This window comes from Neovison vison, chromosome 4 (assembly GCF_020171115.1).
Source record: "Neovison vison isolate M4711 chromosome 4, ASM_NN_V1, whole genome shotgun sequence".
Taxonomy (NCBI): Eukaryota; Metazoa; Chordata; class Mammalia; order Carnivora; family Mustelidae; genus Neogale; species Neogale vison.
This window is the reverse complement of record NC_058094.1, coordinates 81,893,892-81,920,811: the sequence shown is the minus strand read 5'-3', so window position 1 is coordinate 81,920,811 and position 26,920 is coordinate 81,893,892. Positions and strand designations below refer to the sequence as shown.

The following is a 26,920-nucleotide window of genomic DNA, read 5'->3' as shown; positions in this document are numbered from 1 at the left end:
ATTTGAGGAGAAGATATTTAAAGTAAGTCCTACTTTTAAAAAAACTTTATTCTTTTTAAATAGATTTATTTATTGATTTATTTATTTTAGAGAGAGTGAGAAAGCACATGCACAAGCAGGGGAGGGGTAAAAGAAGAGGAGAAAGGGAGAGAATCTCAAGCAGACTCCCCACTGAGCATGGAGCCCCACCTGGGGCTCAATCTCACAACCCTGAGATCAAGATCTGAGCTGAAACTAAGAGTCAGACACTTAACTGACTGAGCCACCCAAGCACCGCCTCCCCAAAAAAAACTTTAAAAGAAGATGATGGCATCATTTTAGTTGATCCTATAATAAGTATTTTATTATATAGATTATATCTGCTTAAAAATTAAACATGGTTGAATAACAGCATCTTGACCATTCAAGTTAAATGTGTTTGTAGCATTGAGTTCAAAGTGACTCTTTTTACTTTAATAAGTCAAAGATCTAAATTTTTTTTCTTTTATTTAAGGATTGTAGGGGATTATGTTAAGTGAGATAAGTCAAGCAGAGAAAGACAATTATCATATGGTTTCACCCATATGTGGAACATAAGCAATAGCATGGAGGACCACAGGGGAAGGGAGGGAAATCTGAAAGGGAAGAAATCAGAGAGGGAAACAAACCATGAGAGACTCTAGACTCTGGGAAAAAAAACTGAGGGTTACAGAGGGGAGGTGGATGGGGAGATGGGGTAGCTGGGTGCTCGGTATTAAGGAGGGCACGTGTTGTGATGAGCACTGGGTGTTATAAGCAACTAATGAAGCATTGAACACTAACATCAAAAACTAACGATGTATTATGTGTTAGCTAACACATAATACATTTTTTAATTAAAAAAATAAAAAAATAATTATTTCATTAAAAAATAAATAAAATTTGCATGCCTAACTAGAAATAAAATAAAATAAGTCAAAATAATGAGAGCTGTACGATTTCATGACATTGGGGATAAGAATACTGTATTTTTGTACATTATATTAGTATACAATAGACCACATACATTCATTTTTTGGGTATATTCACAAGTATAGTGTACACTCCTTTAATTTCCCTAGCATAGTATTTTACAAAATTTTATATAACAATTGTGGTACTAGCAGAAATTTTGTTAGCAGAAAACTCTGGGAAAATGGTTGCATTTAAAAAGCAAAAGACATAGTTGAGGCTGAAGTGGGGGTTGGGAGATGCCCTTGCTCCTCCTCTCCCTACCACTTCCCTAGGCTGGGCTAACAAGACCACTGGGCTGCCAGGGCTCCCCCTGCTTTCTGGAGAGGAATGAGCCATGCTGGCTCAGTTCTTTCTTGGGGTAAATGGTTTTCAGCCCAAACCTCAATCTTGAAAGAAAAAGAAATCTTAAATACAAGTATTTTCATGTTATTTTCAAACCATCCCCATGAATTCTGTGGAAAAGCTTCAATCATCTTGCCATTTAATCAATATCCCATTTTATTTTGTTTGGCTAAAGTCTTGTGAAGACTGAAATCCTGTGTGTCTTCTCGCTGACTTTAAACCTTATTCATACTTTATTTAAACATATTTATACTTTATGTATGTGTGTGTAGCAGGGTGTCTGGGGGTTCTTAGAGGTTATAGAGTGTTTGTTTTGATTGTCTAGTCACTGGGCAACACCTTCTGCAGCTGGAAGAGAAACAGAACCCTTCCATGCATGCTTGTAAGGAAAAACCAGTTAACTTTGTCATAAAACTCGGGGTTCAAAGTAAATTGCAGTTATTTAATAGAGCAAGACCTTTAAGTTTTAATAAAAGGTACTGAATAGAATGCAGAACCTCCCTCCATGCAGACACTGGCAAAATTCCACTTTGGTTCTCTTTTTTTTTAATGTAATGTCAGAATGGAGTAAGTAACAGTGATTGTAAAATACACATGCTTTAAAATTACCTTTGAACAAAAATAGCAAAGGTAATTAATATTTAATTCATGACCCTGTGAATAAATACAAGGTCATGTGAATTAGCTAGACAACCCTGAGGGAAGGAAAAAGTTTATTGTGGACGACTATATAAAAAACTATTTCTATATGCACCATGTCCAAACGTTTCAAATATCAAATTTCTACAAGCTTGTAATGCAGGCACATCCTTATTAATGAAAATGATGTCATTTGTTTACAAAGTAAAAATCATTAACTAATGATGGGGTTTGGAGCTTCTTTGTTTCTGGGGGTCAGTCACTCCCAGAAACACTCAAACCAGGGCCACATAAGTAAAATCAAGTTAATTTAGTAGAGATCTAAATGGAGATCAGGAAACACAAATGTCTAATTAGCACTGTAGTGAATAAAGTACAGGTGTCCTTCTGTTCTCTAGTATGAACATTTTATTATCTTTTTCCCAAGATGTGCATATGTAAACTCACTAAAGAGTGGTTTCTGAATGGGCATTGAGAATGAAACTTAATATAGGTTTAAAATTTGATGTAAGAATTAAATATTTTTACTTCCAATGGATAATTAAAACTATACCTTGTGTATTGGAAACTAATACAGTGACTTCTTTTCTTTGAAATGGATGAAATTTGTGTATAAATAGTTCCATTAGGTATTATTAATATTTGTATGATGATTCAGTAAGAAAGAGAGACACATTATTTTTGTTATCTGGAACAGAGTTTACCAATGCTGACCTTCTTATTAGTCACTGATTTTTTTTCCTAGCAACTCCCGCTGTGGTTTCTACTATAGATATTTTTCAATGTTCAAAAGAATGTTTTTCTCAGTTTCAAGTAGGATATATTGAGTATGGATGTTTAGAATAGAGATGTGCAGAAGGACAAATACTTTCCCTCAAGAGAGAGGGAAAGAAAGGGTGAGATAGAAGAGGTCACAAGGATGGAAGAGGAAGTCAGGGGGGCTGGAAAAAAGGGGGAAGAAACTAAGCATGGAGTGGGGGTGGACACAATGAGATCATCAAAGATGAGCAGAAATGAAGACACTGAGCACAACCTAAAGTGGGAAAGAGTAGGAGGGGCAGACACACCAAGAGGAGGGAAAGATGTGCCCAGTGAGGGAAAACAAAATAGAATAGATGCAAATACAGACACAAACACGAAAATTCATCAAGTAATATGAGTCATATGGTAATTTTTTGGTTTTTAAATTTACTATTGACAAAAGACTTTTTAAGAGCATGTGGCTGTTTTATGACCACTATCATACATGCCAGTTGTATTTCTTGACATTTACCTGAATGCAGATATTTGGTCCATAAATCTAGGTGCTTTCTTAGTTCCCTAAACTAAAATACTAGAAGCCTACAGATATGCACAAGGTCTTTGCTATGAAAAAGAACTGCCTGATATTTGGAATCCTCCCATTTATCCTTCTCTACTTCACCAGAACATGCTATGAATCATTTCACAGAATTTGCTTCCATGCTGGGTGGGATAGCATTTAAAAGGAGGATCAAGGGTTAAAATAGTGAAGTGAATACTGAGATAGTAGGAATCACCTACTTCAATATATCGTTATAATTATATGTATATAAATGTATGTGTAATGTCTCTCTGTGTGTGTGAGTATGTGTAAGTATATATGTATACACACAGAAATCTGCCATCTGTTTTAGCAGCCAAGTATCCTATTGAATCAGAAATAACTTGCTTTGAAAGGCTGCCCCTGATTTAGAAACACTCTGCTACAAAGAAGCCTACCAGTACCACACATCCCTTCCTATAACCCAACCCCTTCTGCACGTCCCCGTGTCTTCCTTGCCATATACCACCCCAGCTTCTGAGGAGCCACTTCCTGGCTACCTCTGTCCCCAGATTGCACCATTGGAGAGAGGCATGGTCCCAGCATAGGATACTGTTCAACTTCCTGGGCCACTTGCAGGATGCCCCCATATTTCCTTTCACCAGTAGGGTAAGAGTGAATGACCATTTTGCCATTTGTGTCTTTATTCAAATTTAACACACTATCACATAATCTTTTTTAAAAATATTCATATTCCTATTCAGAATATTACAAAACTGTGCTTCCCTGAAAACACCAAAGCAATTGGGAACCCAGTTCTAAGCCAGAGATTGCTCATTTCATGTGAACAGCAGTCCTTCAGGGCATGGGAGGGCTCAGGATTCTCATTTCACCATTTAATCCACATGTTGGTTGGGTGCACTTCTGGGAGCTACCTTGTAAATCATTATTTACAAGGATGTTTCCGTGATTAATAAGTATCATGAAGTTAAAGACCTGTTTGTGGGCTTGGTCGACAGTGTTGTCAAGAGATCATCCTGCTTTTTTTAGATATAGAAATAAACTGAATGTCAAAGCTTAATTCATTAAAGCACAAAATCAGAAAAAAATGAAGACATCTGGATCTTACAGTATAAGCCTTCTTCTGATGCATTATTTTTCATTGCTTTTAAAAATACGGAGCAGTCTTGTTCAGGATGGGCAAGTAGAAGTGGTTTGAAGTAACAAAGGGAATTGACCTTCATATGCAGTCAAGGGAAAAGCTCTGTTCTTATCTGTCCCTTTTTCATTGACCCCGCTGCCCAAGCCACCCAAACCCAGCAGGCCAAGGACCAGGCTAATGGAAGAGATCACAATTCAAGCTAATTTCACTCATCTTTACAGAGTGCCTGCTTTCTGCCCATAGGAATTGCCTGGGCGGATACATTCTTACCCTTCCAACTCAGGTCAAACCCTCTCCAGTACTAACTGCTCATCTCTTGTGCTCCCTTACATAAATCCATTTTATAGGAATTATCACACTGTGTTTTCATGACCTTTGGGCTATTGCAAATATTGTGAGTTCTTGTCTTATTCCAGTGCCTTCTGTAGCACTCAAAAAACATTTATGCAAAATTTTTCAATTGCTCCTTATATGTGGCAGGCGCTATTCTAGATCTGGGGATATTATCAATGAAATAAAAGATAACAATTCTTGCTCTCAGAAAATTAACAATGGCATGAAAAGAGACAGATTATAAACAAGGTAATAAGTAGTTGTACTGTATATTAAAAGTATTCTTTCTTTTTTTTTCCACCAAAAATAAAACAGGGAAGGAGAAATTAACAGAGTAAAGAGCACCTCACTTTTATATTTGATAAAATATATTTGTAGAGGAAGACACTTTTGACAGTAGGAATATGACTTAGGAATGAATTAGAAGCCAGCTAGAGTAGGCTGGTTTGTATTTAAAGATACCATAGGAGTTTTGCTGGCTAATTAGTCTTGATTTTAGTAGAACTAGGGAAAGAATCTATGAATTTGGAAGCAAAGAAGCTGTGGGTACTATGTAAAAATAGTTAAAGAGGATCAACATTAAATAGAAATTCCTTTACAATGAGTTACTAACTACATTATTTACTCTAAAAACAAACATTGGTGGACAATGTATAATATTTGATAACCTCTTGTACTAGGGATACAATGGCGAATAAAATTTTCTTTGTCTTTAAAAAGTTGACCCCAAAAAAGTGTATCAGAAAAGCAGAATTGTATGTGACTAATTAAAATTTTTTTAGTTTTTAGTTTTTTATTTATTTATTTTTTGTTTGTTTGTTTTTAAATTTCACCACTCAAACTCTGAACTTAAAGGCAAGGGATCTGCTTTCTTTTGAATGGGTGGACAGATGGATGAATCAATGATAAAATAGCTATGATTCAACATAATAAGTGCTTTAGCACAAACAAGAAAAGAAGCGCATTGAGTACACAATGGAAAAAAGTATTAGTCAGCCGGGGAGGTCACAGGGACAGTTCATGGAGGAGATGACATTAATCATTTGCTTTAAAGGATGAGTATGAGTCCCATGTGGGAGAAGATGAAGGAAAGAATTTTCTAGAAATAGACTATAATAGAGTTGAAATGGAAAAACAATAATAAACACTAGATTTAGGCATGGAATTTTCTTATAGGAAATAGTATGGCAGGAAGATTGGATGAATAAAATGTGAAGATGAAGGTAATTGGAAAAATGCTTTCCAAAAAAAAAAGGAGGTAGGGAGCCTGCGTGGCTCAATTGGTTAAGTGTCCAAATGCTAATTTCATCTCAGGTCTTGATCTCAGATCCCTGAAATGGAGCCTGGCTTTGGGCTCCATGCTCAGCAGTGATTCTGCTTGAGATTCTCTCTCAGTACCCCTTCCCTCTTCTTTCTCTCTCTCTAAGATAAATAAATAAATCTTTAAAAAAAATTTTAAAGATGCTTTCTACAAAAAAAAATAAATAAATAAGCAAGGGGAAAGATCATGCAAGGAAAATAAAGGGAGCCAAGGATCGTTTCAAAAGCAAAGTTGAACTCAGAAAGAAAGAGGTTAAATGTAACTATACTTTGGGATAGGGTTGGGGGTCAGTTAGGTAAATTCAGGGGCCAAGACTGAAAGTGCTATACAGAAGTTTCCTTAATCAAGAAGCCAGCAAGACTCGACATTTGAACACCTTTACACAGTCACATGCTAGCCACGGACAGAACACCCAGAACCCAGCGCTGCTATTAACCCACTGCTCTTCCTACCACATGAGCCAGTCAAATCCCAAGTGAGGGTATGCCTTAGTGTTATGAGAAGTCACCCATTGTGAGGACTGAAAACTCAAGAACACCATGTTTTGTTTGTGGGAGCTGACCTGTCAAAACTGTGGGCCATATTTATTTCAGTTCACACTTCATGCAGAAAAAATATTGCAAGATGTCAGAAACTTTTTTTTTTAAAACATATCATGCAAGTGAAATGGGACTTCCAATGGTTACAATTTACCTAAGAGATAACAGTAAGAGATGAAATATTCTGCCAAAGATTAAAGTCAACCTCCTCCTTCAAGAAGGACTGAATCGAAACAAGCAGTAGTACTGAATAACTCTGTTTCACTAAAGGTGCTCAAGAGCACATTAAGGTGAGAAGATGCCAACCAAAGGAAGTAAACCGTGTAAAGTAAATGGGAAAGTAAACTTCACAAGTAAACTGTGAAGAGCCTGAGCAAGATTGAAGGAACCTCAGCACATTAGTTACTAATATGTCAAAGTAGCAAGTCTATCATGTGACAGAAAGAAGTTGACAGAGTCTGGATTTTGCTTGAGACACAATCATTAAACTTTGAGAAGACACTGGATGACTATGGAGTCACCTACAAAGGCATTTAAAATGTTGTTTAAAAAGCATCCTTATATATTTTTCTCTATCCAATGATCTGTGGAAAATATTTAAAGCAGATTTGGTTGATTTCAAAAATTCCCAAGAGGTCAAAACAAAAACTCACAGGAGATCAAGGCTTGCGCTTTTTGCTACACTACTGTTAAAATTGTTCAGTATGCGGCTACTTTTCATCAAATAGAAATACAAACAATGGGTTACTAGAAGTCCTAGGTTCTGGGGATTCTGTCAGTGACTAGCATGTGACCTTGAAGAGATGTTCAAATGTCAGGTCTTGCTGCGTTCTTGGCTAAGGAAACTTCTGTGTAGCCATCATTAACATTAAGCCAAGAATTCATGAACTAAGAAAATCCCAAAGAAACCGAAATATTTGACTTTCTTGCCAACCCACACCATTGAAAATTAGCAACGAGAGAAAAGTTTTTCCAGATAAGTAGTAAAGTCTAAGCTAGTGCTTCTCAAACATTAGTATGCATAATAGTAGTTTAGCGATCTGTCAAAATGCAGGTTTAGTAAATCTGGGGTGGGACTGAGATCGCATTGCTAATAAGCTCCCGGGATGTCAAGCATACTGACATTCTGAGTCGCTAGGCTCCGGGCCACACTTGATCCCCAAGGTGGAAGTTATCTCTCCCTGTACACGTCTGTAGCACTTTGCTCTCATCACTCATGGTGACGTCATCACATAACTCCCGGGACTTGTTACACTGATGCCATTAATTTTCCGTCTACTGCAATCCCTAGCCCTACACTGGTGCAGAAGAAGCCCTGAATGAACAAATAGAGAAGGAAGAATTCATTCCTCAATCAAGAGTGGCAAATACTGCTGTTTAAAAAGATTTATGTTACCAAAAAAGAAGAGCTAAATGGATGAAAAAAATTATCTCTGTGGGGGAGCTCTGCAAACCTGAAAGCACAGTGAGGTAAATCTTCACATGTGGCTCACAGGGGTGGCATTTTGTCATGGTTTTAGAAAATGTCTGATTTCTAGAGACATTCGTGCCTTAGACTCTTTTAAGCCATTGGTTGACATAAACCACCAATATCCTTGTGATACTTTTTGAATGTAAAAATAAAAGGTAAAAAAAAATAAAGCACATTTCTTGTTCTTATTTTTTTCCAAGAGGTTTTACTCTGGATATTTGCTTAGAAGCTCCATGCTATTTTTCATACAAACATTATAGTTTAAAGTAGAACATAAACAATTAAGTTGGGGAGTGTTGTCCCATCCTATGTAATCACACCTTTACATTTTATATATATATATATATACATGCACACACCTATTATGGTCTGTGCAAACTGGAAAATACACAGCCATTTAATCTTTAAGTTCAGTGTTCTCTGAAGGGACAGTACCCGATTGTTGGCCCATTTCTAAATGCCTGTCATCAGCCTCAGGTGGGTGTTAAGTGACACACACACCTCCCACATTGTGAAATCAGTCTTTGAAGTAAGTACAAGGCCCATGGTAGATCATCACCTGGGAGGTAGCATGTTGAAAGGAAAAACAAACAGAGGAGACAAATATTTGTATCATCTCCTGAAACTTTTTAATATAGACGTAAAATCACATGATCAATTCGTGGAAAAAATCTAGAAAGAAAAGACAAAGGGTGATTGGCACGCCGGTGAATAAAGAAAAGGCGCTGGGGTTAGTGGATTATATGCCAACTTGAGTTATTAATTTATTGATAAAGTTCAAATAAATATTTTTCCCAAAAGTGGATGATGAATTAGAACACTGGTGTGTTAGTGTAGGTTCATTAATCATAACAAATGTCCTGCTCTGCTCGGGGAAAGTGTTAGATAGTGGGGGACATTGTGTGTGTCAGGACACGGGGTCTATGGGGAGTCCCTGTACCTTCTACCTTCTGCTCAGTTATTCTGTGAACCTAAAGCCACTCTAAAAAGTAAAAAAAAAAAGTGGGGGGGGGCGTGGAGGTCGGCATGGAATGTGAGGGCTTGCAGTAGCGGAAAATAATATAGAGGCTGCATCGGGTACTGGGAAGAGTGGGATGTGCGCTGGACCACATACAGGACCTAAGTTCTACTTCTAGTTCAGTCACTTACTACTCAGACATCTTGTATTAATCACTTCACTTCCCCCAAACTCGGCTCAGAAGCTAAATGTAGCTAATGTTGTTTGTCCTGACTACCCCTCCAGGTGGCTTGTACGGATCCAATTAGAAACTACCTATTCTTTCAACCACTCACTTGCCACGCACATTTTGCAGGTCCACTCAATGGCAGTTTCAGTGCTAAATGCTATTAAAGGCTACGTAAGCACATAAATGTATGACAGAATTATAGTTAATGGAATTTTGTTACAGAACAAACTCTTTTAAAAATTTCATTCTTATTGGAAGTTTCCCTAATCTATTTCAAGATACTCTCTTACTTTAGTAAGTACAGTAGAGTAAACAGAATGATCTCTCTGGAGTGATTAACTCATCTTATGCCTCAGTGTCCCATGACCAACAACAGCCTACCCACTACCCAGAGATGAGGATGAGGAAGGCACCCCAAGGTGGACACTTTTCTACATCTAATCCTTATCATCTGCTGCTTTGCTAATCAGCCTCACTTGCACCCGAAGTGGCCTATCATAAAATGAGTTTTCTTTAAGGTGTCAGGCTTTTGGATTCTAATTTATAGGCTTGGCAACAATATTTAGAAAGACATATTGCTAACATGAATGTAACAGATACGTTATAAAAATCTAAAACATGAACTGAGCCCTGCATTGGGAAATCATAGGAATGAAAGGGGGAAAAAAAAGAGTCTTTGTTCCTTCTTTTATCCAACTTTGTAATCATAGCTACTTATTTCCTTTAACCTGGATGATGGATTTATGGAACTCTTAACTTTAGAAATCCACTTCTATTTTATTTCCTTTAGTTGTCATCTCCAGAAATCTCTGTGCAACAAGTAGTTGCAATAAAATCATACTTATTAAAAGAAACTCTATTGCCCCACCCCAAAATAGGGAAGAAAGCTATTAAGTATTAAGTAAAACGTTTAATTGATATAAAAACTCTTGTGAATGAAATAAGATAGAAGAAAAAAGAGAAAGCCATCTAAATCTGTAAGTCACAATTTTTTTCACACGTTGATTAAATGTTATGATTAAATCTATAGCCTATTGATTACAGACTTTATAAAATACTTAACATTTTAAACTTACAAGAAAATGCCAAATGATACAGTTCTTAAATGAAGAAAGAAAGTATATAAAATAAAATACAGTAAAAAGAGACAACCAAATGGTAATTTGCATTACAAAACTTGCCAACCAATTGGTAAGCAGCAATAAGACCATGAAAGGACAGTGGGATTTGACTCTAATACACTTAAGAGTCTTGAATTTATTTGTGTTTCTAAGTAGTCACATAGGAAAGCCATTTCAGAGGCTAGAATATATTTTCCTAATTAGAGGAAAGGGCTGGACTGGTGTAAAACATTTTGCCAATGCATGAGACAATTACCAATATTAGTAGATGCAACAGCATTCAGATCAGATTAAGGATAATAGTAATAAAAGAAAAGCAGAGATAATACAATGGTCATGATTTAGAAGGACGTGAGAATGCCTTCTCGACATCACCTGTAACCTGGATTGTGTTGGAGGAAAGACTGGAAATGCTAATAAGGAATGTGATTAAAGGTGGACCTGTGGTTATAAATTGCTTTTTTAATGGTGATGATAGTAGCTGACATAGAGTATAATAAGAAGATGAGAATGTCACTATCAATTTTTATTAGTGTCATGAACAATATACAGTATATTTAAATTAGCTTCATTTGTATTAGTATTTTTGTAAGTAGTAGGTCTAGAAGCAATAACATGTCCAATGCATTCTAAAAAGAAGAACTAAATAAAGTTGCCAATGTTCCCTAGAAAATGGCCATAACTTTTACACTGGGAAAAATGTGCCACATATCCCAAGATACTCAGAATTCAGGCGCACAAAAATTCTGGATTCTAGAGCACAACAAATCTGCAGAATAAACTGGAGGAGCAATTGTAGCAAATGAATAAATTCATACAAAAATGTCAAAGACACTAAAAATACAACCTTCTATATAAATCGGAAGGCTTTTCCAAGATTCACGTAGAATGATAGTTCAGGTCTACCCCTGAGTCAACTTAAATCATGTAAGAAACAATTTGGAATCTATTTGGTCGAAGCATGAATATTCTGTTGAAAGTAAGTAATTATAAAATTAAAAAATCAGTTAGTAATTTTTATAAACTTGTTCTCACTAAAGAAAAATAGGTGAATTGGGTTTGCTAGTGAATTTTCCCAGCAATTATCACCAGCTTTCTGAGTTGGTCTGATGACAAATTAGGTAAAATTGAATATCTGACAAAAAATAACTCATAGAGAATTAGGAAAATAGGAAATATTTTTACTTTTAATCATAACATTTTCTTTGTCCAAATTCCAGACACCTAATCTGTTGAAAAACAGGCCTTAAGGGTTAAAATATAGAATTTCAAGAATCCAGCTGCTAACAATATGAATAAGTTATTTCTTTTTAAATTGTATTCTAGATGATTAGTATTGTGTATGAGAGAAATCATAGCTTGGGGGTTAAGAGCCTGTCCTGAGTCAGAAGTCTGGACTACTTACTAGCTGTGTAATGTTAGAGTAGTTACTTTCATTTTCTTCATCTGAAAATTGGAAAAACCATAGTTGCTACCTTATAAAATTCTTGTGAGGATTAAATGAGACAGTAGCGTGATGAAGAATGCTCAAGAGTGTCTGGTACATGACAAGACCTCAATATTCTATTAGTTTTATTACAATTACTAAAGTTAATAGTGTGCTTAAGTAGTAATCTCTATTTTTCCAGGAAGTTTATCTTAAGCTTTTTTTTCCTACAAAGTTGCTTCTCTCTGCTAGTTCCTCCCTTTTTCTTTATGAGTTACAAATTTCTCCTTAAGCCAAAACACTCATTCATTTCTTCAAAATTCTCTTTTCTTTTCAAGTTATTTTTCAAGACCTATCACCAAAAGTCTTACTTCCCTCCCAAGAATGGTTTGAGTCCCTCAAAAGACTGACTGGAGACATAGTCACTTCAACAGTTAGGGAAGTCCACGAGTTCCTGGGTACCCTGTTTCTGCTTGGACCAGTAGGAAACCATTGATTAATAGGGAAACATCTCATGCACTTTAAGCCCTTGATCATTTTAAACTTCTCTTGATAATTCTACAGGAAACATAAAGTCTCCAAACAGATAGGAATTTTAAATGAGAGCATATTTAAAAACAAGTGATTAAGAAAGTCAGACACTTCATTCATTTAATCCTGTCCTGATATGTGGGTGCGTTCTCCTTTCTGCTCAAGAAATTTAAAATGTAAAATGTAAACTTCTCAGTCATGAAATTGAAAATATAAGCAGGACCGGGGATTCCCTACTAACAAATTTCCACAGAGAAGGGCATTAGCATGAAAGCTTGAACTCCATTCTGATAGATATGTATTCCACTAAATAAGTGTACCAAAACTGTGACAGAATGAATCTTCTGAAACATGGAAATAACTAAGAGAGCCTTTTCTTCAGGAAATCACAGAACACAGTTGCTTGGAAAAATAGCCATGTAAACATTCATGGATACAGTGTAAATTTCAAAGTGTATCAAACGCTGTTACACAACTTCCTGTTTTCAAACATTTCCCTGAGGAACACATACAGACCATTGTTGTTTTCAGAAAGGTGGATTAAATGGTAGGTGTGAGACTTGGTTTGCAATAGCATATAAAGGACAAGGGACAAAGGATTCATCTTGCTCCTGACACAATTTCTCTAAAAAATATCACTGATACAAAATATGTATGTCAGCATGTGTTTCCTTTTAAAAATTTACTTTAAAAAAAAGATAAATTACATCTTGAAAGAAACTCTGCAAAAACAAAACAAAACAAACTCCACAATTAATTGGGGTTTATTCTGCAAAACCTACTATGATGGAATTTCCATAACATTGTCTTAGGTATATTAATAGTCTCTAAGGTGAAAATGCATGGACACACCCACAAACCTACTATCTTCCAATGTCTACAGTTAAAAATTTATATGATAGAGTTATCTAATTATTTAAAACAAAAACTTGAGAACTTGGGACTTGGGTCATTTTTTAATTAGGCTCACAGATGACAATTCAGTTCTTCACTCATCACCAGTGCACAAACCAACCACAGGCAAGGTATGGACACAAAAGTGGCAAACACTCCATGGAGGGAAGTGGGAAACTACATTATAGCAAAATGTTGTGTTTTGTTATCAAAATGGGAGCCCTAATTGTTTTAACCAATTATGGGTCGTTTCTCCCTTTCTCTTCTCCTTTGCGACATAGACAAATAAGCCTGTTGGCTTATTCCTCCTACTACCACAGGGATTCTCAGGTTTGAAATGTACAAAAGCCTTAAAGCCAACGGATACTAGAAAAAGTAACATGGGACAAATCTTACCTGAGCTCCTGAATTAGAGAATCTATTGGCACTGTTGACAAAAAGAAAGAAAAATCAGTTTAATTTTGAAAACTGTATGACTGAAACTTTTTACCCATCTAAAAATAATGACCAATAAATGGTTAATACAGACCCCACTTAACTTCCCACTGGGTGACTAGATCATTTCTGGTTCTGGTTCTTTGGAGTGGATATCAGTGGGTAGATGAATATGATCCAGAACAGATGATTCAGGGTTTAGTGCCTTAGATGACTCTGGGACCTTGCATTAATGGATTGGATTTTCCAAATACCTATCTTTAAAGATTCATTGAAAACTTACAAGAACATGAAGGACTTGAATTATTTTTAAATCAATTTTATTGTCCATATGAAATGTTTCAAAATAATCCTAAGCTGACACTTTTATTGACATTAGACAAGTATTTATACAAAATGGAAAGTTTTACTAAGTGGATGCATCCCAAAATAATATTCCATAAATTTCATATGTATAGAAAGAGGAAAATGTGCTTTAGCCATGCTAATATCAACATGGTTTTAAAAATAAGAATCTTGTAAAAAAAAAAGCTTTGATGTTTTTTCTGACAAGTGATGGGAATTAAAGAAGTTCATGTTTATAAATACCTGCCTACACAAGGATAAGCAGCATATTGAGAAAGACAACAGGTGGTTTTAAAGATTACTCATGACACACGAGAAACAGTTGTTTCATTTCTAGAAGAACATTTTGGCTCTATTTAAGGGTGTATATTATGTGCCAAAAGAATTCAAAGTACAAAAAGAATTGCAAATTAAAAGACCCACATTTTAAAAGTATGCTAGAATAGTGTGCTTTTAGAAGTCAAAAGAAGGGATTCATATTCAAACACAGTCCCTAGAATGCTGGTATTTCTGGCAGATGCAAGTTTATCCTAAATAACAATACAAATCATTTTTTTTTCCCTTCAACTTGTATTCTATTGAGAAGTTTGTGGGCATAAAAATGTAATGTTTAGAACTACTGCATTCCAAATATTAGGATATATGATGTAATTACTTCAAATGTAACTTGAAGTAAAACTGGGTACTACCATGGTATGAAACTACTGTTTGGGTAGAGAAAGTTCCTGCATCTTGTAAAGCATTATTCTGCCTTTTGGTTGTCATAGCTAATGATTTTTACTGAAATGGTTACATTTTAACTGAAAAAAGTCATCGTGGAATTTACTAAAAATTTTGGGATTCTGGACTTTACTCAAACAGGCATTATTTACCTTGACTACAAATAGAAACATAGCTAAGGAAAGCATTTCATCTGATTAGCCCACTTTCAACAGTAAATCTCAAAAACCCTTCCTTAGCAAGGCTAACTGGGAGAAGAGTCAGGTGGGGAATGGCTATCCAGAGTGTTTTCAGAGGCTATGGTAAAACTACAGTTTTCCATTTAGAATTAAGGGTCACAAAAATATAGCTAATTATAATAAAAGTTATTTTCCTTAAGGGGTATTATTGCCAGTCAATCCTGTTTTCCAGATGTTTAGATCATCAAGGGCCTGTTTATATTTCAATATTACATTACCATCTGTTGGTTACAAAAAGAGAAGGATAACCGGCAAGTTAAACCTTTCAAACGTTACTTTGCGGAGCTGCCGGAAATTCCCAGCAGGGACAGGCAAAAAACAAACATCATCATTTTACTCGAACTAAGTTTAGATTGGGAGCCACTAAACCAGATAACATAAAAATCAAAATCTGCTTTGGCAGTAAACTAACAATTCTCTCTTTTCCCTTGGCCATTAAAGGTCACTTCAATAATTTGGAGGTCTCCATGAAGCATTCTTCCCTTGCTGACCCTTATGTTGTTTTGCAGGATGTTTCAAATCTACTCATGATTGCCATTTTGTAAAAATTAGCATCACACATCATTGGGACTTTTCTGAGTCCTTTAGCTCCTGGTTCATAATATTTTGCCTCTCAATGCCATGATCCAATGTCCTAGCTTGATTTAAAAAAAGAAGCCCTGAGGAAGTTGTAATGATTCTAACTACACATTAGGGACTGAGTACTGGAACTCCCATATTTCATGGTATGGTGGGCACGGTGTCATGGAACCTGCTTGCTAACTCACCCTTGGTTCCTTTAGAGCGGGTACGCAGTGTTTTATCTTCAGCCTCTGCATCCATCTGTAACATGAACACAAAGTCCTGAGGTCATTCCTTTGACATTGACCAAATTACAAAAACATGTCCTTGCCAGTTCTGAAGGTCATAATGAAAAACAGAGTAGTCCTCTACGCTCTTGAATAGCACCCTGCCTCGGCAGGTAAGTAGCTGTGACTGCTCTTGCAGTCCATGAGTTTTGGAAATACTTTTATAGATGCTGAAACCAGAGGGAACAGTGAGAAGAGGGCAGATGTCCTTGTCCATAAGTGTTTGCTAGCAATTCAAACACTTCTGGCATTACAAAAATTGAAAAAAAAAAAAAAAGGATTGTCTGATTAACAGTGGTTGTGAAGTAGACAAAACCTCAAATGCCAAACAAAAGGTTTCAGACTAATTTACTAAAACCTGATTCTAATACAGTGTGCTTTCTTTTCAGGTGTGGAAGTTTTTAACATTTTTTTTTTACTAGACCTTGTCTGATATGTACCTCTTTCTACTTCAGGAAAAGTAATTCCCTGTGTAAAAAAGCAACATGAAGGCCAATCACTGAAATGGCCCCATTTCAAAATACCACTGGAAATGTTAATCATCAAATGACATACATTTACTTCCAGAATTCCAGAATAAATATTGGTTCTAATCATGCAAATCTGTGAGGAAAGTGAAATTTGAGTGCTGCTTGTGTCTGCATCAAACTCCCTAAAACATCATTACTAAATATCTTAAAAGTAATCAAATAAACTATTGAAAGAATAGAAAGACTTTAAAAAGCCTGCTGTTTTTGTCCCTCTGGAGATAGTCAGACATGACTACTCCCATCGTTTTCACTAGAATCTTCCAATAATGTCTAGTTTAATTCACCTTTGCACATTATCAGAAGGAGTCCTTAAATAGTGAGAAGTGATTTTGCTTGAAAATGAGAAGCAGGCAGAAGGTGCTGTCCGTGGTGCCCATCCTTAAATCCTGACATAGCGTGTATCTGGTATGACTGCAATGGTAATGGGAGGCGCATCTCTGCTCTCTCAGGCTGAGTTGTGATTGAAGGCACTGACCTGCCATAGACTTATAATAGGGGAGCAGGTGTGGCAATGATGGACTTTAATTTCCTTTAATAAACCTTTTATGTGCCACACTTTTACTGCCATTCGACGCTCTCCAAGGTCCTGCACATAATAGGTTCATTACTTTTGATTACTATAGTCTATTGAGACAAACAACTCCAGAACACACTATATATTATGTTCAGTTAAACCAATATAGACTATTTATCCATTGTGCATTTTTTCACCTGCAACACTACAGACAAAATTAACGACAGCTCTTGTAAGCTAAAACTATTAAAACCACCAGTACTCTTTTGTCATCATTTCATAATAAACACCACACCAATCACTGAACTGTTTTTTAAATTAGCAAACAAAAAGTGTTCACTGCTTTTGCTAAGCTGCAGTCGCTTTAGTCTAAATAAAATGGTCCATCATTATGAATATTTTAAAACTACATAATAAAAGGAAACAACAATAAAAGAGAGGTGATTTTTTTTTCCTGTAGATTTTCCTTCTTTTAAAACCACATGTATTTATGACAGATGCAACATTGCCTAGGATTAAAATGGCTTGGTTTACTCAGGATGGTGAGCACTGCTTTGTGAAATCCTCCTCCTCCATGAGTATCTCTGTTGCATATAAAGTGGCTCAACTCAAGCAAACTCCCCTCCATGTGTTAAATGAGTAATTGGTTAAGAGAGATCAGCAGCAGGAGGATTAAAACAATGAAAAACACCAACTATTTCTGAGGAGACTACTCCCGTGGGTGAGTAGCAACTCAACACAACTCTAATATTTTCCTACCACACAGGTGCTATGAGCTCTCCCTAACCAATATGAAAAATCTCTCCTGAAAGGCAAGTGAAGATTGAACTCCATGAGTTTCTTTACCAAAACTGAAATACAGGTTGCAAACAATGCCAGCAGGTACATATAAAAGTTTTAGAAACATACTTAAATGTAGCCTTCCTTAGAACAGCTTTTAAGAGTAATTCTATTTTGCAATTCAGCTATTCCCTTGGACCTGACGGGTCTGCAGCCACCCCAGGAGCTGCCTCCCCCATAAAGTCATTGGAAAGAATGCATAAATATTCATGGACCTCTGCTTGATTATGCTTGGAATGCTAGTCTCATAATTGCATTTTGTGGCGCTATTGTCCTCTTGGTGGTACAGCATATATATCCTATGTAAACATTTTAAAGACTGGTAACTCATAAAGCTAAGTTTTCAAATTTAACTTGTGAGCCAAGTTATATGAGTGAAATGGATTGAGATCATAATACATAATCCATTGATTTCAAATTCTTTCTCTGTTTCACAACCAAAGAACAATAGAAGTTACTAAGTTCAGTGTTGACTCATGTCTGATAGCTCATTGAGGAATAAGAAGATCAGAAACCTAAAGCAATGTGCTTTCTTTTCAGGGGTGGAAGTTTTTAACATTCATGAGATGGCTTGCTCTCCTGACAGATCTCAATCTGAAGATAAGACTTTGTTTTCTAAAACCTTATAGACGGGAGGAGAAATTTCTAACTATTCTTTTATATGGACTATTCTTGTGGATTTTAATAAACTCCTAATAATTGGACTTAATTTTTTTAAGTGAAACTTTATTTTCAATGAGTACCTTTTGCTGGGAATGGTGCATTAAAGAGATTTCTACCTCAGTGCATGGGGTAAGTGTGGCAGGGCAGGGGTGGGGGTAAAATTCCCATTCTTTAAACTTCTTCCAGACCTATAGAGAAGGCCCATGGCTATGGTGTGATTCAGGAGACTGACCTAACTAATATGTGCTACAATATGGGAAACTACACTTCTCACTGGGAACATTTTTTTTTTCCTGTTGTAAGAGGAGACTTGATCATTTTTACTGCGGAAGTCCCAAATGCTATTGACAAGTCTCCAATGAATCTGGCAAATCTTTTTTTTTTTTAATCTGGCAAATCTTAATGAGTCATTTCCTTTCTCAAAACAGAGATCTAATTTCCTTAAAAAAAAACAAAACTGTCCTTCTTGAGGTTTCTTAGAACCTTTGTTTATCTCATTTTGTTGTTTATGAATGGGAGCAAGTTAAGATATTTTCTGGGATTCCTATAATGGGTTCCTCCTGGCTCTGATAATCTACTTCTCAATAGAGAGAAAATATTAAAAATACGTTTTGCCATTTGTTTTTCCTAATCTCAAACTACTTTAAGAAAATTTGCTTAACCTACAAGTATGAAGATTTTTATGTACAAATATGTGATAAGGAGAAAAAAGTGGTTCTTACCTGGTATTCATAATAAAGCCATGAAAAAAAATTTATAAGATTTCATTCTCTGGGAAGAGGAGTTAATACAAGGAAAAATGGCAAGAGGGAAAGAAACTTACGAGATAAAGAAGGCAAAGAAGTGAAACTTGCAGGAAGGATATGCAAGATCCAATAAGAAGTAAGTAGATAGGTAATGAAGAAGAAAAATGAACATAAAAATGAAATTAAACTACTTAGTTGAATTTGGAAACCCGTTACTTAACATCCTTATATACTTGCAACCCTATATACAGGTACCCATTGGAAATTCCTAGTTGCTTTTACTTAATCATATTTTCTTACTGGCCCTCACATCAGGGGCAATCAGCAGATCTCCTGTCCACATCACCCAGTGTATAGATCAGGAGCCTTCCTCTGAGCTGAAGAGAAAGTCCTGAAATTGTTGGTTTGTAGAAAGGAGAGCCTCAAGGAACAGGACACAAAGTTTATAAAATCAATTTTGTTTTCAGTCACACAAGCAAATTACTGCTATATGAGGAAGTTTAGTTTCCTTTGATTTTATTTTTCACTCAAAATCCCATTTTAACCTAATGGTAAAAAAAAAAAAATTCTCCAAGTAAATATTTAATCATTTCTTAAAAACTGGATAAAAAAGATCTCTTGGTGATGTTGAAGTTTTATTTTTCCTTTCAATAGAACTATAGACTAGACTGGTGTCCTAGATAGGTAAATAGATAGATAGATGATAGATAGATGGATACAAATATGTATGAGTAATCTTGAATTTGTTACATTAATATAAAAAGTCATAGTGATCATAATGTTTTGATCACAACTTCTCAAAATCCTGATATAATTAAACTTCATACTCTACTTATACATAATCTTATGATGATAGCTATCTTTAATTTGAGAAGTCCTTCACATACACTCAACTTGCAATAATTTCCATTTATAACAAGATTTCATTGTGTTTCCCTCCTCAGAGCTTTGGACTGGCAATGCATTTTTGTAGGTTGTGCCACATGACTCTTGTTAGATGTCATTTCAATCCCAGGGAACACGTGGCAATGGAGAGAGGAAGCTCTATGGCTGCTGAGAAGAGGTCCTGGGGTCCTCTCCATGAGGAGTCTTTTATCCTCAGTCGATGCTTCCTTTACAAAAATCAATTTAAAAAAAATAACAAAGAGAAACTCAGGAAGTTGGAAAGGGCTAAACCCAGAAAATGAAACAATTGGAGGATGCCAGTATCTTAGAATGAAATTTGGCCAGATTGAAGAACAAAGAACCTTACACTGAGTGCCCTTTCTTTTGCTGATTCTGGCATCATTTTCTTTTAAATACAGGTTTGGATCAGCCCAAAACGGCAGCAAAAGCTGTCTCCCTCTTATACAGGGAATGGTTGGGGAACATGAGTTCTAATACTAAAAGAATAGTTTTCTTGTTGAGAGAATATTGAGATGGAATGTTCAAGTATTTGCTTTCTCTCTTTTAACCCTCTTTTTACTTTTCGGTTTTATTTTCATATGTTTCTTTTTTGCTCAGAAAGAAGACATCAAAAAATGAATTTAAAAAAAAATGTAAACTAATAAAAACTGGTTTTTTGCATCATTCAAGATACCATATTAATTTTCTCTACCTTCTCTAAGTCCTTTATTCTAGAAAAAATGAAAATTTTCTGAACCCTTTATCTTTATTCCTGATTCCAACTCCCTGTTCCTACTTATATGTTTCTTATTATACGATCTTTGGTTCTGCACAGAAAGCTAAGGAATAGAATGATGTGTCCCCTTTAGATTTAGAATACCTCTCTTGTCTGCCCTAATCTTTCCCACCCTGACAAAAACTACACCTAAGGAAGAAACACTCAGTCCACCATCAGATCAAGTGCAGTTCTCTGGAAAACTCTTCTTTCTGAGAGCCAATTTCATTCCCATTCCCCTTAGAGGAAGTGATTCTCACAGGGATTTCCAGAGTCACTTGGAAATGCACTCCAGTAAAAGAAATCTTCGACCTGAGATAAGCTTGAGTCGCTTTATAAGGAAGTTTGTCTATTTTGAGTTTCATTTTTCATTTCTGAGTTGTCACTGCTTTGTCGACTTCATCCTGTAACTTCACACAACTGGCAAAGCTGAATATAAACCAAAGCCATATGTTTGTGTCCTTTTGCCAAACGACTCCAGCAAATAGTTCTATTATTCCCTTAGGTAGCCAACGTGTGCCAAGGATTTCTATTAGTCGCCGTACCACGGCCTCTGAGTCACAGCTTTGTGATATAAGGGGGCAATCGCCAACTTTATGTTTTAGGAGACTTTTTGTGTATTTTTTAAAATATGCCCGGTTTAAAGACAACGTGGGTTAGATAATACCCTAAAAGGGCCTTAAGAATTTTTTTTTCTTACTGATATATTAAGATGTATGTGTACAAATATGTAATTGTTAGAAGACAAGCTACTTCATATAGAGATAAATTATTTTTAATAGGTTTTTCCCAAAGACAACTTAATTCTTTACTTTCCAGTGTTTGTAGGAATTAACTTCAGAAGTCATCTACAATGCTTTTAAAAACATGCTTTTAAACTATCTCTTATTTATTCTTAATCCTTCAGTAAACTGATTTCTAATACAAATGAATTTAAATGTATTTTCAAAGACAATTTTAATGCTGAAGCTTTCTTTAGGGGTAAACATGTATGAATAACTAATATAAACCAATCAATATGCAAAAGGACTCTACCTGTTTAATATTTTTAAATATTAAAATGATCATGCTTCTGACAAAATTCCAAATTCAAATTCAGCACTATCAATAAATTCCTTTCAAAGCAAATCCACCAAGTGTTGTTATAAAGGAGAGCTTTTATATAAATGCCTTGATTGGATACATTTTATTTCAACACAAAATGTTGCCTTACCTCTCTTTTTCTTCAGGTAACTTGTCTGCCAACTTGGTTTGCCCTGCTCTGTCAAAGTGACAAAATTTCTTTGTCCACCTCAGTGAGAAGTCCTTAAATTCATTCTATTAAGATCAAAATTAAAAGGAGGAAAGAGTATCAAATTAAACAGAAGATCAGTAGTAAACAATGAAGTGAACAATAATGCATTAACACTTTTACCTGTAATCTGGTTGGGCTCTACCATAGAACGAAAAATTGTATACTACAATATCAATGAGAAAAAGACTTTAATATTTTTAAAGGTAGTCAAATTCATTCTGGTCTTAATTACTAAACTATATATGTATATATTACGTCTTCAATTTGGTAGGGAAATTGGATAGTATTATCTACTAGTATTTTTACTATTGTCATTAGTATTCTTACTTTTAACCACCCAAAGAAGTTCAGACAAGATTTGGAAAGTACTCTACTCAAGAAATCACAAAAGACAGGTTCAAAATTCATCCTGTTCTTGTTTAGAGTTCTCTTGAATGAGACTTTCATATAATGCTCATAATTCTTTTTGTCAATATTTTATCTTGCTTTTCATAGAAACGATTTACCCTTGTTTTACTCTGCATTCAGACATACCACACAGAGCTGCTTCACCTCTATTTTGTCCCAGGAATGGGAAGAGAATCTCTCTTCAGACCATTTGGCCCTTGAGAGGAAACTTTGAAATTCAGCATAGTACATTCAGCATCCTAGAGCAGGACTATTTATACAAATATCACGTATATCAATGCACATCTAAAATGTGTATATCTGGCAGTTCTGGTATTTTAAAACACAAGCTACCAACCTTCCTTGCAGAAGATTTCTATCTTCCTGTATTTTAACCCCTTGCAGTAGATTGAAGTGCGTGGCTTTTTAACCATAGATTTCTGTATTGCTTGTAAGCTTTGACCAGACATTAAGCAGCTCTTCTTCAACTCAAGTCATCAACTGTTCCTGGGGAAAAATAGGTATAAAACTCTCTCAAGTGATAGAGTAGATTATTGAACATGATGTCAGAATTGGAAAGGGGCACAGGAGCTTGGGAATTCTTAGTTTGTGTTTGAGTACAACTGGGGAAAAAAAAAAAAAGTCCTTCTGTACAAATGGTATTTGGCTGATTCTACTTCACTCTCAGTTCAGAAAGAGTCCCGAAGCTTTCCACCTGCCTATTCCCTTTTGTTTGCCACACTCTAACCTAAAACAAAAGATCCTGGAAAACAGTCACACTGGTGAGCAAAGCTCTTTCTAAATCCTGAAAGTAATGGCTTTTTGTCTAATACCCTATCGTGTTATGTATTTATTAGCAATACATTTTCCATTTATTTTCTCAAAGATTGCCAATAAAGAACTGAATCACATAAGGGAGTAGCTGTAAACCCTCTGAGTTCCCTAATGTCAAACTCATTAGCATCCGAATAAGCACACAGCAGCACATCATCTGCACAATTGCAATTTTTTACTACTTTTAATAGCGTTTCTCAAAGGGCTCATTTTCAACTTTCTTCAGTGGTTAGTTGGTTCTCAGGGGAAAAGTAGCTTCCTGACGCTCGCAGCTTCCACTCAACAACCCGGCCGTTTGCTGTCAGATGCATCAGCCCTCTGCCCTAACCCCATCTGCTGTCTCTCCCCTCCCTAGGGAGGAGAGTTAAGGCAGCACAGCTGAGATCAACTTGGAGAAGTGCGCAGAGGGCGCCAGCAAAATATAAGTTTAGAAATATGATTTGACACAAAGGGGCTCGAGAAGTCCAAGTACACCAAAATACAAATGGGAAATTCGAGCCCTGTAGAGGCTCCCCATCCCATGTGTCTATCATTAACAACTCCACCCCCAGGCCCCCCTCCAACCCCGCTTTTTGGAAACACACTCTTGGCTGCTACCAAAAGGAATCTTCCACAGAAATTGGTTCCCTCTGTTCCTTACATGTGTCCTATTAGTACAGCGAGAGAATACCTTTAAAAACCCACTTTTATTAATTGCCATACTTCAGTCTCTTTCACTGATCTTGAATCATTTTGTAAAACTTCAGGACTTGCTAATATATTCATAGAAAACAGACATTCTAGAACTGTTAAGACTTGGAATCTTGACCAAGTTCCCACAACTGGCAAGACCATTAGTTCTAGCCCCACTACCAGGATGAACACTTTTTTTCATTAAAGCTCGCATTTTTATGAAACAGCAATCTTAAAAGATAAAACCAGATGACAATTACCAAAGTGTTAGTAGCCTAATGGGCTACACGGTCCTCAAATGTGCTGTCTAATTAAGACATGGCTTTACTTGTTAAATGGAGTCATCACAAAGTACTTCATTTGTCTGCTTTACTATATGCCAATAATTAGGGTCTCTCAGTTCTTTACAGCTGCTTCATGGGTGACTACTTGCTTCTGAAAAAGACAGTTCCTTCAACCAACGATGCATTAGAATGAATCTGCTGTGTTATTTTTTAAAAGGGTATATCAGACTATGTTCTATTGGCGGTCTGGGGGTGGGAGGGAGTGAATGACCTAAAGTGATATGATGTGTCTATCAGTTGTATCCTTATAGAGAGAACCACAGATGTACTTGTGGTTCCAAAAAACACAGTATTTTTTTTAAAAAATCCTCTGAACTACACTCAGAGTAAAAAAATCTGATGATAGAGCCAATAAATTTAATAAGAAAATTATGTCACACTTGTAGCCCTTCAACTAATAACAGAAAGGAGCTCACCATGACCACCAATCTCTTTTTGGAATTTCTCACCAATGGAACCAGAGTGTTGTATTTCAGTCAGGATGGAAATGTATGGCAGGATCTTCTCGGAAGTTTAAAATGTTAATACAGGCTGCAGAGACCACTCTCAGAGTTAGTTTCTTAAAGAGTAAGATAAAAACAGAAGAATGCCAGCATATTTACCCTAGCACTGCTATCCTTTGAGGCCATGTCTCCACAACTTCTAACAGTCTTAATCTCCTGACCATTTTTCAAAGATTGAAATCTTCAACAATTGTTCATCAGGTAGAATGATGAGAAAGGAGGGGGGAGGGAGGGCTAACCTGGCTCAGTCTAATTTTTTTGAATGGTAAAGCAAGTCCTTTACAGTCTATAGTTTCCAAGTTTATTTTTATATGAATTGGCAGTATGTTTTAACTTAGAGTCAAATTTTGTAGGAACCTTAATGATAACTTAACCTGGACAATCAAGTTCCTTATTTTCTCAGTTGCCATGTAGCTCCATTAAATGTCTAATGAAACTCCAAACCCCCTATTTTTGAATTTCTAATCAATGAACTATAGAACTGATTTTTCTGTCATAGTTAGAGATTGCATATATAAAAATTGGCACATAAAAATTATGTCAGCCTATCGCCAATATATATTTACATTGTCAAAGACAGACGGCTTTCTTCTGCCTAACTCTCCAGGTTGATATTAGGGGATATGCTTCGTTGGCTGGAGCCAGTGAAGAGAAGTAGTGAGTTTCTTTTAAGTTGGTTTAGGAAAAGAAAAATATTATTTATTGGCCACAAGCTTTACTTTTACCATCAGCCTCTATTCAACTCCTGATCACAGCAGTGATAGAGAAAAGAGTTTCAGCAAAACTGGAACTACTCTGCAGGAAAACCAGCTCCCTTGGCAAAGTGGGTCAATGGTATTGCTTACTTTCAGGGAGAATGTCTGGATTTTCAATCATCACATATTCATCAAGACTGATTCTTTGATATTAGCAACGAAATCGCCTTTCATGATCCATTTTGAACATTTTTTGCTTCCCTGACTGATGATTGACATTCAAATACTAAAAAAAAAGGCCTTCTTGTTATTCAGCAGAGTTTGTCATTTTAAAAGAATAAAAATAAGATTTGTCAATGTACAAAATTTCCATGAATGGATTTAATTGATTTTTACTGGTTTGCCTGGCTTTTTGAAATCTCTGTCCTCTAGAATCTTTCAAGGAATTTTAAGTACAAGGAGTGCTATGGCAACTCTGATCTCCTCCCAGAAAATGCAATTTTTGCTTTGCAAATTACTGAAGTCATACAGAGCATCAAAATAACTTCTGGTTTCCACTGTGATAGATATGAAGTAATTGTACTTGTACCAGCAGTCACTATAGTATTTGTATTTGTCCTTCCAGTACAGGCAAAAATTAAACACAAGCCTCTTCTCCTTGAACTAGAAAGCAATGCCAAAAACTTGTGCAACACCCATATTTCTCCCTGCAAGAGGATTTAACTTTCACCTGATTTAAGTAACAAAATAGCCCTCGAAGATACTTAAAGCCTTGCCGCAATTAACATAACTGCATTTAGATGCCATTCATGACTGATAATTCCAACACCTTGTGGGAAAAAAAAAAGTTGCATGCTGTAAACATTATAAACATATTCAAATAAGCTTAACACAATCTGCCATGCTTATTTCTGCCTAGATCATGGACCAGCGAAATGGTTAATGCAAATGGATTTATAATTTGCTTTGGGGGGCCAGTTTCTTCTCCTTATTTATTAGCCCAGCTGATGGGGCAGATTTGATGAGGCACTTCTGGAATAATTGAGTCATCACACAAAGAAGGCTGCTAGCATTCAGAGTGGTTTTATCAGCAGCAAGCAGGCCTGATTACTGACAATTACACTCTGATCCGGTGATGGAGGAGAAAGAGCCAACGAGTGGGAAATGTCCGTGTTTCTATCCAGGAATAATTTCTACATTCATTTTACATGCTAAGTGTTTCCTATCTCTGCATAATAAACTGTAAACAGGAATAGATGGCACAATGTCCCTTAATATTTCCTGGTAATGAAGACACAAATGTACAGTGAGTGCTGATAAATATAGATGAAACATAAGCTATTCTCCTAGTCTGTATTGTTACCTTTAAAACAAATGCATTTTTGTGGTAAAAGCATAATCATAGCTAATGCAAAAAAATGACAGAAGATT

General features: G+C 36.0%; 1 protein-coding gene across 3 annotated transcripts in view; it reads right to left on the bottom strand.

Annotated features, from left to right (window-relative positions):
* ST18 (ST18 C2H2C-type zinc finger transcription factor) overlaps positions 1 to 22,060 on the bottom strand; it is a 103,160-nt gene extending 81,100 nt beyond the window's left edge. For all 3 annotated transcript variants that reach the window (XM_044245608.1, XM_044245610.1, XM_044245609.1), the window contains exons 1-3: positions 21,974 to 22,060; positions 15,727 to 15,781; positions 13,617 to 13,647 (exon numbers count right to left, since the gene is read on the bottom strand). In XM_044245608.1, coding sequence (XP_044101543.1) covers positions 13,617 to 13,647; positions 15,727 to 15,781 — 86 coding nt within the window. In that variant the 5' untranslated portion in view covers positions 21,974 to 22,060. The remainder of the gene's footprint in view (positions 1 to 13,616; positions 13,648 to 15,726; positions 15,782 to 21,973) is intronic.
* Between the last annotated feature and the right edge of the window lie 4,860 nt (positions 22,061 to 26,920).